Source organism: Mirounga angustirostris, unplaced genomic scaffold (assembly GCF_029215605.1).
Source record: "Mirounga angustirostris isolate CCGP_5_RB_7025 unplaced genomic scaffold, mMirAng1.0.hap1 SCAF_10, whole genome shotgun sequence".
NCBI lineage: Eukaryota > Metazoa > Chordata > Mammalia > Carnivora > Phocidae > Mirounga > Mirounga angustirostris.
The window spans coordinates 113151604-113166846 of record NW_026991718.1 but is presented as its reverse complement, the minus strand read 5'-3'; the positions used below and the strand labels follow the sequence as shown (position 1 = coordinate 113166846).

The 15243-nt window shown below is 48.2% G+C and overlaps 1 protein-coding gene across 1 annotated transcript; it reads left to right on the top strand.

Annotated features, from left to right (window-relative positions):
- Positions 1 to 6664: 6664 nt before the first annotated feature.
- Positions 6665 to 9961, top strand: SIRPB2 (signal regulatory protein beta 2). The gene is given in 5 exon segments (XM_045886247.2): positions 6665 to 6728; positions 7801 to 7863; positions 7866 to 8141; positions 8679 to 8744; positions 9816 to 9961. Coding segments are annotated over 5 exon segments (615 nt in total).
- The last annotated feature ends 5282 nt before the right edge of the window (positions 9962 to 15243 follow it).

Here is a 15243-nt window from a genome sequence, read left to right as displayed (position 1 = left end):
AATCTGGGACAGAACAGGACCTGGCTGGTCCCAGAGAGGGGCACCAGTGCTCTGGCATGCCTGGAGGGGCTCGACCCCACCGAGAGGGAATGGGTAGCTGAGAGATTTCCTGATCCTGGCAGAGTGCAGATCCAGTGTCCCAAGAAGTTCTGCAGCCCAGTGAGGTTAAGCTCCCAGGCTCTGGGTGCTCGCTGGCTGGGCTCTGGCTCGGACATCCACGTGCCCATGTCACATGCCACTTTGCTGTCCTCTTCTGCAAACAGGGCTGCTAATGGGGTGCTGTGAGTATTAAGTATAAAAATGATGAGGCTCAGCCCAGGATCAGTGACATAGTTTGCTGGGCCCAGTGCAAAATGTAAACGTAGGTTCAAAAAGTGTTGAGACTAACATAACATAATAAAATAAAATTAAATTTTTTAAAAAAGTGTTGATAACTTTATGACAGCTACAGCAGAGCATTCACAAGTGTGGGGCCCTTCTAAGCACGGGGCCCTGTGTGACCACACAAATTGAACACCATGAGCCAGCATGGGCTCAGCCTGAGAAATCTGGGCTCAAACCTCACCACTGATTGATTTAAGTAACTTCTCTCTGGGCCTCAGCTTCCCCCTCTGTGAAATGGGGCTAATCATGGGACCCACCTCATGACTTTATTTGGAAAATCCAACGAGATAATACCTCTAAGTAAGTACCTGGCATAATGTTAAGATTTAATAACTGTTGGCTGTTATTATCCTATGTTCATCTCCTCTAAGTCAGGATCAGGCTGATTTAGCTCTTGAGTCCTGGGGCTCTTGGGTCCAGCCCAGCCTCTGAGCCCAGAACCCTCTGATCCAGCAGGCAACATGCTTGGCTCTCAGTAGGCTCATTCCATCTCCTGTCCATCTGGGCCCCTGTCCCAGCTCCTACTAAGACCCAGATCCTGCTCATCTCACCTTGGGTCCTCCAGGACGGTCACCCCTGGAGAGGCCCTCGTGGGCTCAGATCTGGGGCCAGACCTGGCTGCTCCCTCACTCCCCGGCTGTGATTTGGGGCACCACTTCGCTTCTACGAGCTGGCTTCCCTGACTGTAAAATGTGAATTGTAATTCCTAGATGCTCATTCCACAAATACCTCTGAGTATCCACTAAGTGTTAGGCGCTAGGCTAGAAAGTCAGATGTCTAAACTACCCAGGATCAAATATTTTAGAAAAATATGGGTTTTATACCAGGCTTCCAAAAGGGAACCCCTCATCACGCACTGTGAGAGGCAGGGCAGAAAATAGGTAGGAAGGAATCCCAGAACTGTGGATAGTGAGCTGCTCCAGCCCTGCAGACACGTACCCAGGACATTTCCCAAAGTCCATGCAATGACATGGAAGGAGAACCAAGAAGGGGACAGCAGGAAGAGGTAAAGGGCACAGGTCTTCTCTCATTGAGGTACAAATAACATACAACAAATTACACATATTTAACATGTACAATTTGATAAGTTTTGTTGGGCATTGGATATACTTCACTCCTGTGAACTCATCACCAAAATCATTATCATGAACATACGTAACACCCACAAAAGTGTCCTTGTGATTCATCCTTTCCACTTCTCCTCCTCCCCAGGCAACCACTTATCTGTTTTCTGTCATTATAGATTAGTTTGCATTTTCTAAAACTTTTTACAAGATCATGCAGTATGTACTCCTTTTTGTCCAACTTCTCTTACTCAGCATAAGTATTTTGAGCTTCGTTCATGTTGTTGCACCTATCAAGAGTTCACGCATGTCTTCATTTCTACCCTCTGTGTGGATAAGCCACAGCTTCTTTTTCCATTCACTTGTTGACAGACATTTGGCTGGTTTGCAGTTTGGGGCTGTCACAAATAAAGCATTTATACACATTCATGTACAAGTCTTTGTATGGACTTATGCTTTCATTTCTCTTGGGAAAATACCTAAGAATAAAATGACTGGATCATATGATAGATATGTATTTAACTTTTTAAAAAAGATTTTATTTATTTATTTGACAGAGAGAGACACAGCGAGAGAGGGAACACAAGCAGGGGTGTGGGAGAGGGAGAAGCAGGCTTCCCGCCGAGCAGGGAGCCCGATGTGGGACTTGATCCCAGGACCCTGGGATCATGACCCAAGCCAAAGACAGACGCTCAATGACTGAGCCACCCAGGTGCCCCAAATATGTATTTAACTTTTAAGACACTTCTAAACTGTTTTCCAAGGAGGTTGGACCATTTTGCATTCTCATCAGCAATGTATGAAGATGATATTTCCTCTACATGCTCGCCAACACTTGGTATAGTCAATCTTTTTCATTTTAGTCATTCTCACAGGTGTGTAGAAATAGCTCATTGTGGTTTTATCTGTAAAGTCTGTACTAGTGTCACCTCTCTCATGCCTGATTAATAATTTGTCTTTCTCTCTCTCTCTCTTCAGTATGGCTATAGGTTTATCAATTATAATGATCTCAAAGATTTCATTTTTGTTGACTTTTCTCTATTGTTTTCTCTTTTTTACTTTGTTGATTTTCACTCAGGTATTTGTGGTTTCCTTTCTTCTACTTTGAGTTTAATTTGCTCTTTTTCCTTGTTTCTTCCCCTTTTTTATTATTTTCTTTTTTTTTTTTAAAGACAAAAAGGGAGCACGAGCAGTGGGGGAGGGGCAGAGCAAGAGGGACAGAGAGAATCCCAAGCAGGCCCCACACTGAGCACAGACAGAGCCTGACGCATACTATAAATTTTCCTACACATCCCACAAATTTTAATATTGTGTTTTCGTTTTCATTTGGATAAAAATGTCTTCTAATTTCCCTTTCATTCTGTCTTTAATTCATGTGTTATTGGAAAGTATGTCATTCAGCTTGTGACTATCTCAGGGTTTCCTAGGCATCTGTCTGTTATTGATTCTAATTTAATTCCACTGTGGTCAAATATTATGTTTGAATTCTTCTTAACTTGTTGAGACTATTTTTATGACTCAGAATATGCTCGATCTTGGCAAATGTTCTTTGTGCACTTGAAAAGAACCGTATATCCTGCTATTTGGGGGTCATAGTGTTCTATAAATGTCTATTAGGCTAAGTTAGTTGATAGTGCTTTTCAAGTCTTCTGTATTCTTTTTGACTTTCTGCCTACATGTTCTATCAACTATGAAAAGAAGGATATGGAAATCTCAAAGCATAGCTGTGGATTTGTCTGTTGCTCCCTGCCATTCTACTGGGTTTTGCTTCATATACTTTGAAGTCCTGTTACCTGGTGCACAAATGTTTGGGATTTATATGTCTTCTTGATTAATTTGCTCCTTTATCATTATGAAGTAACATTCTTTCTTCCTAGAGATATTCTTTGCTCTGAAATCTACTTTACTTGATACTAATATAGCCACTCCAGCTTTCCTTTGATTAGTGTTCATATGCTGTATCTTTTTCCATTGTTTTCCTTTTAACATACGCGCACCTTTAATATTTAAAGTGCTTTCTTGGGCGCCTGGGAGGCTCAGTCGTTAAGTGTCTGCCTTCCGCTCAGGTCATGATCCCAGGGTCCTGGGATCAAGCCCTGCATTGGGCTCCCTGCTCAGTGGAGAGCCTGCTGCTCCCTCTCCCACTCCCCCTGCTTGTGTTCCCTCTCTCTCTCTCTGTCAAATAAATAAATAAAATCTTGAAAAAAAAATAAAGTGCTTTCTTGTAGGCAACAGATAGTTAGGTCTTACTTTTTTATCCAATCCAACAATCTCTAATTTTTACATGGGGTATTTAGACCATTTACATTCAAAGTGACTTTTTATAGGATTAGGTTTAGATCTTATTACTTTCCTATTTGTCTTATTTGTTCTTTGTTCCCTTTTCTCCCTTTTTCTGTCTTCTTTTGATTGTAGAATATTTTTATAATGCTATTTTGTCTCCTTCACTGGCTTATTAGCTATAACTCTTCATTTTGCTGTTTAGTGGTTGCTTGAAGGTTTATAGTATACATCTGTAATTTAACACCATCTACCTTTAAATGACAGCATACCATTTAGCATACAGTATAGGAAACTTTTGAAGGTATCCTAGTGTTTCCCCCCTCCCAGTCTTTATTCTGTTGTTGCCAGAACTTTACTTAAACACGTGTCAAAGCCTCACAATAGAATGTTATTTGTTTTTATCATTTCAGGGCCTTGCCGTTCAGATATGCTAGATGGGACCAGAGCACCTTTCTGAGTACTCTCTTCTGTGTATTCTACCCATTGCTCTGTCAATCATGAGGTTTTCCGGTTTGGCTGGTGGCAACAGGCACTATTCTCAGCCCTGTGTGAGTGGAGGGCAGCTTTCAGTGCACGTGTGCAAGGTGCGAGGAAACTACCCGAGGCCAGGGAACAAACCAACAGAAAGGATTAGAGAGAACAGATCTGACTGGCTCACATCGTGGTGTGTGAGGGCGGATGCTGCTGAACTTCTCGGAACTAAGGACAAAAGCAGTCCCTAGGACTGAACATGAGGTATCACGTAGTCACAAGGGTGAGGCTACTATCACATGCCTAGCCAAGGACGGGCAGGAAAGGAAGTTAGAATTCCATATCCCCTCCCCAGATCCTCTTAGAAGGGAACGTCTGCCTCACCTCCCTATTCCCACGCCTCACTTGCAACTGAGAAACACCATGGTATCCTGCAAACTTAGGTCTTGGAGTGAGACGGAGTCATCCACCAGGCCTGACGGTCACATACACCAGGGGAACGTTGGGGCACAAAGCTGATGACCTCTGTTGAGCAGAACCTTAAGTCATCTGACCTGAGTCCAAATCCTGGTCATGATGCCGTCTGAATATATGGTCCCTTCGTGTTCCTTCCCTTTTCAGTTTTCTCATCTGAAAAATGGAGGTAACAATAATACCTACCTCGGGGGGCACCTGGGTGGCTCAGTCGGTTAAGCGACTGCCTTCGGCTCAGGTCATGATCCTGGAGTCCCGGGATCGAGTCCTGCATCGGGCTCCCTGCTCGGTGGGGAGTCTGCTTCTCCCTCTGACCCTCCTCCCTCTCATGCTCTCTGTCTCTCATTCTCTCTCTCTCAAATAAATAAATAAAATCTTTAAAAATAATAATAATAATAATACCTACCTCGGGGTGTTCTTGAGGGGAGCACCTGAGATGATGTTCATAACCCAGGTGTGAAAGAACTTGCATGGGAGGCCTCGGCCCTCTTTTCCGTGCCCATTTTGAGGCCAAACTCAGCAGTTCAACCCCCAAAATAGACCCACTTCCCGACACACCAATAAGCATTGCAGTTTGGCAAAGAATTCACACAAGACACCTGAAAATAATACAATATTACATGTCAACTCTACTTCAGATTAAAAAAAAACCCGTTTTTAAAGTTATACAATTGTATACAGTACATAAAATTTCTGGTATTTGCTATATGTAAATAAATGTCTCAATAAAGTAGTTTTTTAAAAAAAGAATTCACAGGGGGGCCCCTGGATGGCTCAGTTGGTAGAGAATGTGAGTCTTGATCTCAGGGTTGTGAGTGCAAACCCCATGTTGGGCATAGAGATTACTTAAAAATAAAAAAAAAAATTATTTTTAAAAATTTTTAAATTTTAAAAAGAATTCACAGGAAACAGGGAGGATGTTCACACTGAACACCATGGCACACACACTTTGTGTGATACATTTGAGGACTAAGAGCAGGGGCTCCAGAAACAGACTGTCACATTCTTATTGGATGAGGTATTAGTTTAGGTGGCCATAACAAAGTGCCACAGACTGGTGGTTTAAACAGCAGAAATGTATTTTCTCTTACTTCTGGAGGCTAGAAGTCTAGGTGAAGGTATCAGCAGTGTTGGTTTCTTCTGAGGCCTCTCTCCTTGGCTTGCAGATGGCCACCTTCTCCTCCTGCCTCCATGTGGGCCTCCCTCTGTGTGAGTCTGTGTCCTAATGTTCTTTTCTTATAAGGATGCCAGTCACATTGGATTAGGGTCCACCCTCATGCTCTCATTTTAACTGAATTGCCTCTTTAAAGACCCCGTCTCCAAATGCAGCCACATTCAGAGGTACTGGGGGTTAAGACTCCAACATATGAATTTGGCCAGGGAGACACAATTCAGCCCATAAATAGTGATCTTGGGAAACTTACCTAATTGTCCAGGCTCTCGGTGTCTTCTGTGAGGATAGGAATAAGGCCGCCCATGTCACAGGAGGGTTGGGAAGAATAAATGGTAATACATACAGGGCTTGGGACATGGCGGGCACTTAAGCGCCATCTATAATTTGTAAGTTCTCCATCCAATAGCTCTGTCCTGCCTCTTGAGCCAACCTCCCCATCTTTTGCACTTCCTCTGCCAAAACATCCCTCCAGCATCCTGAGCAATTATTCTTGGCCGGCTAATGACTAGATTTGGTCAAGCTCAGCTCTGAGGGCTCCAGGGCTTCTTCTTCTTCTCTTCCTGTGTGGGGTTTAGTGACTTGAGTGGGAAATCAGAAAAGACCCTGGAGGAGGGTACCTCCGTGCTTGTGAATGGTGGGTATCAGGCTCTGCGGGTCTAAGCACTCGGCTCTGAGCTGCGTCCCTGCATCAGCCGCCTCTACCCACAGCCCTGCTCTGCACAGAGATCCCAGTGGCACACAAAATAAGTGTGTCTCACTCACACACGTACAGGCAGCTGGAGTGGTTCTGCCCCATGTGCCTCGTTCCAGGGCCATGTCTTATCGCAGCTACCCACAGTACATCTGTGTCGTGGAGACGGCAGAAGCAAAGAGGACACGTCCCAATGCCCCCAAGCACATTTCTAGCTTCTTCTTTTTTTTTTTTTTAAAGATTTTATTTATTTATTTGAAAGAGAGAGAATGAGAGAGAGCACATGAGAGGGGGGAGGGTCAGAGGGAGAAGTAGACTCCCTGCTGAGCAGGGAGCCCAATGCGGGACTCGATCCCGGGACTCCAGGATCATGACCTGAGCCGAAGGCAGTCGCTTAACCAACTGAGCCACCCAGGCGCCCACATTTCTAGCTTCTAATCACGTAATGTCTGCTAACAGCCCATTGGCTAAAGCAAGTCACGTGGCTAAGCTCAAGGTCGAGAGACCATGATGTGTACCCTCCCACGTCGAGGCCATGGCAAGAGTAGGGATGTACCATACTACCAGGAGAGTCAAGAACTAGGGCTGATACTTTCATCTACCGTACTCCCCACGTCATCAGTCATGTTATCTGTAAGTCCAGCCGCAGTGACCTGGGTACTGAAATCCTGGGTCTGCCAATCAGTAAGAGTGTGTTCTTAAATCGGTCGCTTCAGCTCTATATAGTTCAAGTGCTTAACTTGTAGAATAAGTGACATGATTCCTACTTTGAGGGTCATTCAGGTGATGAAATAGAAGAATGGATGTTTGTGGAACCACCCTGTAGACTGTTGACAGGCAGAATATCTGTGGCAGGTGGCTGGGCGCAGGAGAAAGGGCTCATTTTAACTTGACGCAAGCATGTCAGAAAGGCTTCTCGGGCTCCTTCCAAGCTGTGACAGGGACCTTCTCTTGGTCCTACAGTCCTCTGGGTTTCCAACCTCAGGGGGATTTTCTGGGCCATCTCCGCCACCAGACTGAGAACTTTCTCCCAGCCCAAGGACATCTGTGTGTCCTGTTGAGCTTCATTTTTCCTAATCTTAACATCAGCACATAGTAGGGACTGAGAACTTCTTTGCTGAGTGAATACTGGGGATGCAGAGGGAGTCGCTGAGTAGAGAAATCAGGGAAGAGGGGAGGGAGGGAGGATATGAGGGAGGTCATAAGCAGACAGCGGAGGAAGAAACGGAATACACCAAGGCCCCTCTCTTTCGTTTCAGGAGCTGGGAACCCAGAGCCAGACCTTTGGATCATCCAGCCCCAGGAGTTGGTATTGGCAACCACCGAGACACTGTATTCCTGAACTGCACAGTGCTTGGAGATGGTCCCTCAGGACCCAGGAGGTGGTTTCGGGGGGCTGGTCTGAGCTGGGAGGCCATTTACAACTTTGAAGGCATCTCCCACCCCAACATGACAGCAGCCCGGGCCCCCAGCAGGGATTTTAGCATTCTTCTGCAAGGTGCCTCTGCTGAGCGGGCAGGCACCTACTACTGTGTCAAGTTTCAGAGGAAACTCAACAGACAATACCTGTCCGGACCGGGCACCAGGCTGAGAGTAAAAGGTGAGACAGGTGGTCTAGGAGGCATTGAGGGTGAGAGGGAGGTGGTCTACAAGGAACTTTCCATCATATCCCAAATAAACCAGCTGTTCTCAGCCTCCAGCCTTTCCACAGGCCATTCCCTCTGCCTGGAATTCTTTTTCCTTCTCTATGGAGAACTCCTACTCGTCCTTCAAGGCCCAGCACAAATAGCTCCTCCTCTGTGAAACCTTCCGTTTTTCCCAGGCAGAGTTAATTTCTCCCCATTCTGGGCTCCACAGAACTTTGTATAGACCATCAATGATTTAACAGCGTCTGTTGAGTGCCTGTTTACTGCCTTGCATTACACTAGGTGCTGTAGATACTGTAATGAATCAGACATTGTCCCTACCCCAGAGATGCTCCCACAGGTCTAGCTAGTCCCTCTTAGTTGCAGGGTTTGACTTCTAGCCCCCATCCCAGGCAGACCCATCTCGATGACCCCAGGTGCTAGCACAGGGGCTCGGGAAGTGGCAGGACAGAAAGAAAAGGGGAATGTGAGACTGTCTCTCTTCCTTGCAGCAAACCGCACTTCTCCCCAAGAGACAGAATTCACCAATGAACATGTAGACAGGCTATTTCCATCAGGTGAGTGTACTTACCTCCTGTGAAGGTACCCAGTCCCCACAGGCAAGGGCGGCCAAACATGGCTTGGCCATGGGAAGGGAGCAGTTTCTGACTTCTAGGGCCATCTGCCACCAAGAAAGTCCCCCGGACTTCATCTCAACTGCAGAACCATGTTGAAGCCAGAGAACCATGTTGAAGCTCAATCAGAGAAAGGACTCTCTAACAGCCGGTGCTGACTGTTCAGTGGGCAGTCTTGCTTGAGAGGTCGTGAGCTCCCCATGAGCCAGTGCAAGGACACACCATGAAACTATACATCACGGCGCTGGAGAACATGGCTTGGTAGCCAGGCATCCTGGATTGAGCCCCCTTCTAGCTGTGTGATTGCAGGCAGGTAGCCTTGCTCCTTAAATGGCTGTTGTCCTGCTCTGTGAACTAGAGGGGAGAAGAGATAAGAATCGGAGAGCCTACCTCATGAGGTTGGATGTAGATCCGATGAGATTTACGCGTGCCAAGTGCCCAGAACTGTGCATGCCACATCACCTCAGGGGTGCTTGGGACTGGGATGCGGTTGGGGGTGAGACTTGGGGTAGCAACCTCAGATGCTCCCTGTTGCTCAGCCTTGTCCCTGCCATTCTTGGGAGCCAGACCACGTGGTCCCATCACTTCTCTGACATACATGTCCCTGAGCAAATCATGCCCCCTCTTGGAGTCTGCCTCCTCATCTGTACCAATTACATTATTATCCTACCTTGCAAGATAAGTTTAAGGACTATATTAGGCAATTAGGAAGTGCTTAGCTCAAGGTCTGGGGCAGAGGAGCTGAGCAGCCCATAAATGAACACAGTTTTCTATTACTGTCAGCTGTCAGGAATGCTGCCAAGATGACAAAACGTACAGGTAGGATATTGGGCAAAGCCTCTTCAGGCCCAGGACAGAGGGAGGGGAGGTCTTAGATCTCCTCTCTCAGCGTAGAAAGAATGTGGCTCCAGAGGTTTACAGCCACTGGGCCATCTTCCTTGTGGGGACACTGAGGTCTGGGACTATTGGGGGATCACCCAGGGTCCTTCCTGAGCTCTCCCCTGTGTCCTCCAGACCTCCTGTCTGTGTTCACACTTGTGGTCCTGGGGCTGAAGACAATGACCTTGGCCGCACTCCTGCTGGCCCTGGCTGCATACTGGAGGAGGCGTCAGCAAGAAGACATCAAGACCCCAGGCCCAGCAGGACTGGGCCCCCCTTAGCATCGGGCATGGGGCATGGGTGAGGGGTGAGCCCCAGAGTTGGTCCTCTGAGTCGGAGAGAGACCAGGGCTCCCCAGCCACTTCTCTGCCTCTGATCTCAACCTCCAGATGTTCCCCAGGCCTTGTGCCAAGCTCCGGGATCCCCATACCTGGTTTCCACTCACCCGGTGAAGTTCCCCACCGGGCACTGACTGGGCTCCCTTCTGGTGTGCCATGCGTGCTCTCCCTTCACAGTCCGTGCAAGCCCTCCTGGTCCTTCAGGGCTTGGCCCGGCTCTCTTCTCGGGGCCCTTGTTCCTGCTACAGCCCCGTCTAGAGTGCTGCTCCCTTCCTCCACTCTCCACATTTTCTCATCCTTCAAAATCCAACTCAGAGTCCTTTCCGGAAGGTTTCCCTTCCGGAATGTTTTCCAAGCATCTCTGAGCTTGCAGAGCCAGACTGCCCAGGCCCCTCCATTTACATCCTTCTCTCCCCGTTTCCCGCCTTATTTCCTTCCCCACCGTGGCTGGCTTGGGTGGCTGTAATAGGTAAATGCAGGTTTGGCAACTTTAACAAAACTCTCTCTTTCTTTTTTTTAGATTTTATTTAGTTATTTGACAGAGAGAGACACAGCAAGAGAGGGAACACAAGCAGGGGGAGTCGGAGAGGGAGAAGCAGGCTTCCCGCCGAGCAGGGAGCCCGATGCGGGGCTTGATCCCAGGACCCTGGGATCATGACCTGAGCCGAAGGCAGATGCTTAACGACGGAGCCACCCAGGTGCCCCTAACAAAACTCTTAAATCACAGTGGCTTAAGCCAGAAGAAAATTGATTTCTCTAGTAAGAACCGAGCATAAGCAGGCCAGGCAATAGGGGATTCCTTCATCTTGTTGCTGCCGCATCCACATCCCAGGCAGTAAGACTAGGGAAGAAGGCAAAAGGGAAGGGGAGTATGACCCTCCCCTTCAAGGGCACAGCTGGGAACTGGCCCACATCACCTCTAATTGGCTGGAATATGGTCACATGGTCACACCTCGCTGTAAGGAAGGCTGGGAAATGTAGTCTTTATTCTGGCAGCAGTGTGCCCAGCTATAATTTTTCACTAAAAGAACCAGAAGGCAAATGTCAGTAGATAACCAGTAATGTCTACCTCGGTGGCAAGGAGAAGCTGTTTCCTCGCTCTGAGTTCAATTCCCAGCTGAAACAGCACCTCTTTGTACCACCACCTCCACTAGGGAGTATAATCGAGAGCAGTAGTTCTCAAGAAGAGGAGGTTTTTTCCCCCAGTGTACATTTGGCAATGTGTAGAGACACTTTTGGTTGTCACAACTTGGGGGTTGTCACAACTGCCTATCACCGTCTAGTGAGTAGAGGTCAGGGATGCCGCTAAACATCCTAAAATGCACAGGGGCAGCCCCCACAACAAAGAATTTTCTGGTCCAAAGCATCAGTGGTGCTGGGGCCGAGAAGCCCAATGTAGGGGAAAGTGTGACATGCCTGGCTTGCAATCCTGAAGCCCCCACTCCCTCCCCGTATGCCTTTAGTGACTAATCAGTCGCTTCATCTCTTGGACCCTCATGGATAATAATGTGGACACAGATCATAACATGGACTTCTCTGCGTTGTCTAAGAACTAATTGGATTCATTTATTGAGGGCTTCCTATATGCTGTGTGCTCTGGGTACACTCAGTACCTGTGAGCTCCCTTTTTGCTTTCCACGTGAACACTTACTAGCACCCACTCTGAGGGGAAGTGTATTAGCCTGGCTGTTTTTCATTATGACAACAGAAAAATAGCTTGCAAAACCTAAGCCAAAGGGGACGCTAGTGTAGTCTGAGAATTGCATAAATCATTGAGTGACCAGACATCAGAATAATAGCCGCCTGCCAGATGATCCATGTCCTAATCTCTGGAACCTGTGACTACAACCTCACATGGCCAAAAAGGGACTTTGCAGCTGGAATTAAAGATCTTGAGATGGAAGTTAGATTATCTAGGTGGGCCCTAAATGCTTTCACGAGTGACAAGGGAGAGACGGAGGGAGATTTGACACCGAGGAGAAGACAGCAATGTGACCACAGAGGCGGAGATTGGAGTGATGTGGCCACAAGTTAAAGAATGCCAGGAGTACCCAGAAGCTGGAAGAAGCCAGAACAGCTTCTCTCCCAGAGCCTCCAGAGGGAGCAGGGCCCACTGACACCTTGACTCCTGCCCAGTGATGCTGCTTTCAGACTTCTGGCCTTCAGAATGATGAGACAATAAATTTCTGTTGTTCGAAAGCACCAGGTTTGTGGTCATTTGTCACAGCAGCCCCAGAAAATAACAGCAGGGAAGGAAGCATGGAACCGAGCCTCTGGAAGAACTGCTCTGCTCCCGAAACCTCCGGGACTTGGTGGGCCCTGCACCATCTGGTCCCTGCAAACCACCCCCCTCCCCAGTCGCATCTCCCACCACCACCCCCTAAACTGACTCCGCCCTGACACCCCCCCTGGGTGTTAGCCACGCCACATTCCCTAACTCATCCAAGTCTCCCTGCTCAACTGTTTCCTTCATGAGGGCTCCCAGACGGCTCCGTCCACCAGGACATCTCCATCCCTCTCATTGCCCTCATGCAGTGGATGTGTCTTTCAGGGCACTCACTGCTGCCTGAAACAAACGTGTGTGTATTTCCTTCAGGATGGCCAGTTGTCTCCTCTAGAATTTGAGCTTACTGAGGGCAGGGGCCTCGCTTTTCACCATTGTAGCCCCTGCCACTCAGTCATAAAGAGTGGTTGAAGGCCAACAATGAGCCAGGCACCCATCAGTGTACTGAGAATTAAAGAGAAAAGTCTGTTCTCTCAGGGCATACCTACTACTGGGGGAAGACAGACAATGAGCAAGTAAATGTAGGTAAGCAACATGTCACATGGTGGTGAGTGCTAAAGGAATAATAAGGCAGAAGCGGGGGAGGGGGGTACCAGAGCAAGGGAGAGGAGATACATTTTATTTAGGGTGGTTGGAAGGGTCCTTACAGGTAAAGTGACAATTGAGCAAAGACCTGACGGGAGTGGGTAGAGAGCCTTATAGATATCTGAGGGGAAAGCATAATAGGATAAGGAACAGCAAGGGCAAAGGCCCTGAGGCAGGAGTGTGCTTGACATGGCACAGGAATCATGAGCACCAAGCAGGTGCTTGGCACATATTACACCCCTGTAACATCTGAGGGGGTGTAGGTAGAGGTAAAATCCACAGTCTTGGGAATCAACCCAGATTCAAATTCCAGTTCTCCTATTCATCTCTTGGGTGAGTTCTCTCAGAGTGTCTCGGTTTCCTTATCCATAAACTGGTAATGACATCAGCATCTCCCTTCTTAGGTCATTTTGAGGCTGAAATGCATTGGTGCATGTAAGGCATTAATTGTGCCAGGCCCAGTGGATATGTGGGCAGGAGCAGTCCCCAGAAGGGGTGGAGAGGGTGCTGGCAAATAAAGCAAACCATGGGTAATGCAGGGCCCTTGGTGGGCACTCAGGAAAACCTGCAGTTGACAGATTGAAAGAGTGGGGAAGGAACTGGAGTCGGAGCTGCTCAGCCCTCCCTGCCCCCAGCCCCCGCTTTGAGGCCTGGAGCCCTACACAGGCAAGATGACCGACCAAAGACAGAGAAGGGGGTGGGCCCCAGGTCCACAGCTCCCACCAGAGGCTCATCCTGCTTGAGCCTCAGGATCTAGACCTCTTGAGGTCAATGGTTGTCCTCCAGGTCTCCCTGAATCAAAGCATCGGTTTCTTCCCACATATTCTGTTTTCTCCTTTCCTGCTCCTCTTCTTTCTTTCCTTCCTTCCCCACTGATAGTTCTTGCCCTCTCCTCTGTCTTCCCCAGAAAACCCCCATCAAGCCTGCCCAGGCCTGGCCTCCATGGCAGCTCCTAATGAGAGAGATGGGTCTGTTCACATTATTCTCCTTGGGCCTCCAAGGCCTCCCACTTGCTCCTGCAGAGAAGGCCTAGAGCCAGAGGAAGAGGAGGACAGACAGAGGTTTCCTGCATCCTGCCACCCTGAGGATGACAGCCTTGAGGGTTCTGTGCTGGAGTGGGGCAAGAGAGGGTGCCTGGCCTGGTCAAGTATACCCCACTACCGCCCATAAGACACACACACACACAGCTCAGAGTGCATCTGGGTCCCTGGGCTGGGAGTGGGGCGGTAGGGGGTGCCAGGCCTAGCCAAGCATGGTGTTACATGTTTCTAAACTATCTAGATGGTACTATATAATGGCACTTTACTCCACATACCATCCCCAACCTTGCTTTTTTGGCTCCACATTCGAGATTTATCCAGGTTGGTTACCTGCAGGTCTAAGTCATGCATCTTCACGGCTATATGATATTCCACTGGAGCAAAACATCACATTTGTGATTCTCTTGAGGTTGGAGACCTGAGTTGTTCTATTCTCTCACTATCGCCCCCAGAAACAGTGTTGTCGTGTCTCCTGGTGTGCGCAGGCCAGCATTTACGTGGGGTGAACACCCACAGGTGGATTTGGCAGGGGATCTAGGTTTCATGATTCTTCAACTCCACTAGGTTTGCCAAGTTGTGTTCCAGCGCCTTCGAGGCCTGCCCTCACCACCCAGCTTGTCCCCGAGAGTCCAGCCTGCAGCCATGATGAACACTGAGGGCAATGTCTTTGCAGCCACCTCACTTGGGAAAGGCACATGTATGGGTCGGAGGGCTCAGGCCATTTCTCCCCACCATCTGTTTTATGGAAAAGGAGAAGTTGTATTTACTGAAATTGGATCACATCCCAGAGTCAGCTCACCACTCATCAAGGGTCCAGGTACCTGCCCTGCATCCTTGTCCTCAGATTCTGACCTTGAATGTCTCCTCTGGATGCTCAGATACTTGGTTTCATTCATTCATTCCTTCATTAATTCAGCAAAGGATCATCAAGTGGCTATTTAATACCAGTGACTGCAGGTCCCAGGAGATAAAATGACCCCTAACATTTGCAGAGGGCTTAGTAAGTGTCAAGCAGAGCAGTTCATGCTGGATCCTCACACATCCCTCTTAAGTACTGTAAGGAGCCCCATTTACCCATCAGGACACTGAAGCTAGAGGTAATCCACTCAAGATCCTACAAGCAGTAATGTCTGGGCTTCAACCCCAGGCTGAGTCCAGAGTGAGTGCTGATAGGCCATATTGTGCCAGAGACAGCCACAGCCTCTTCTGTCACAAGGATGGTGGCCCTTGGGGAAGGCTAACACTTAACAAGGTGTCACGGGGCATGCACAAAGATGTCTGATAGAGAGCCCAGGGACATAGGAAGGCCTCCTTGA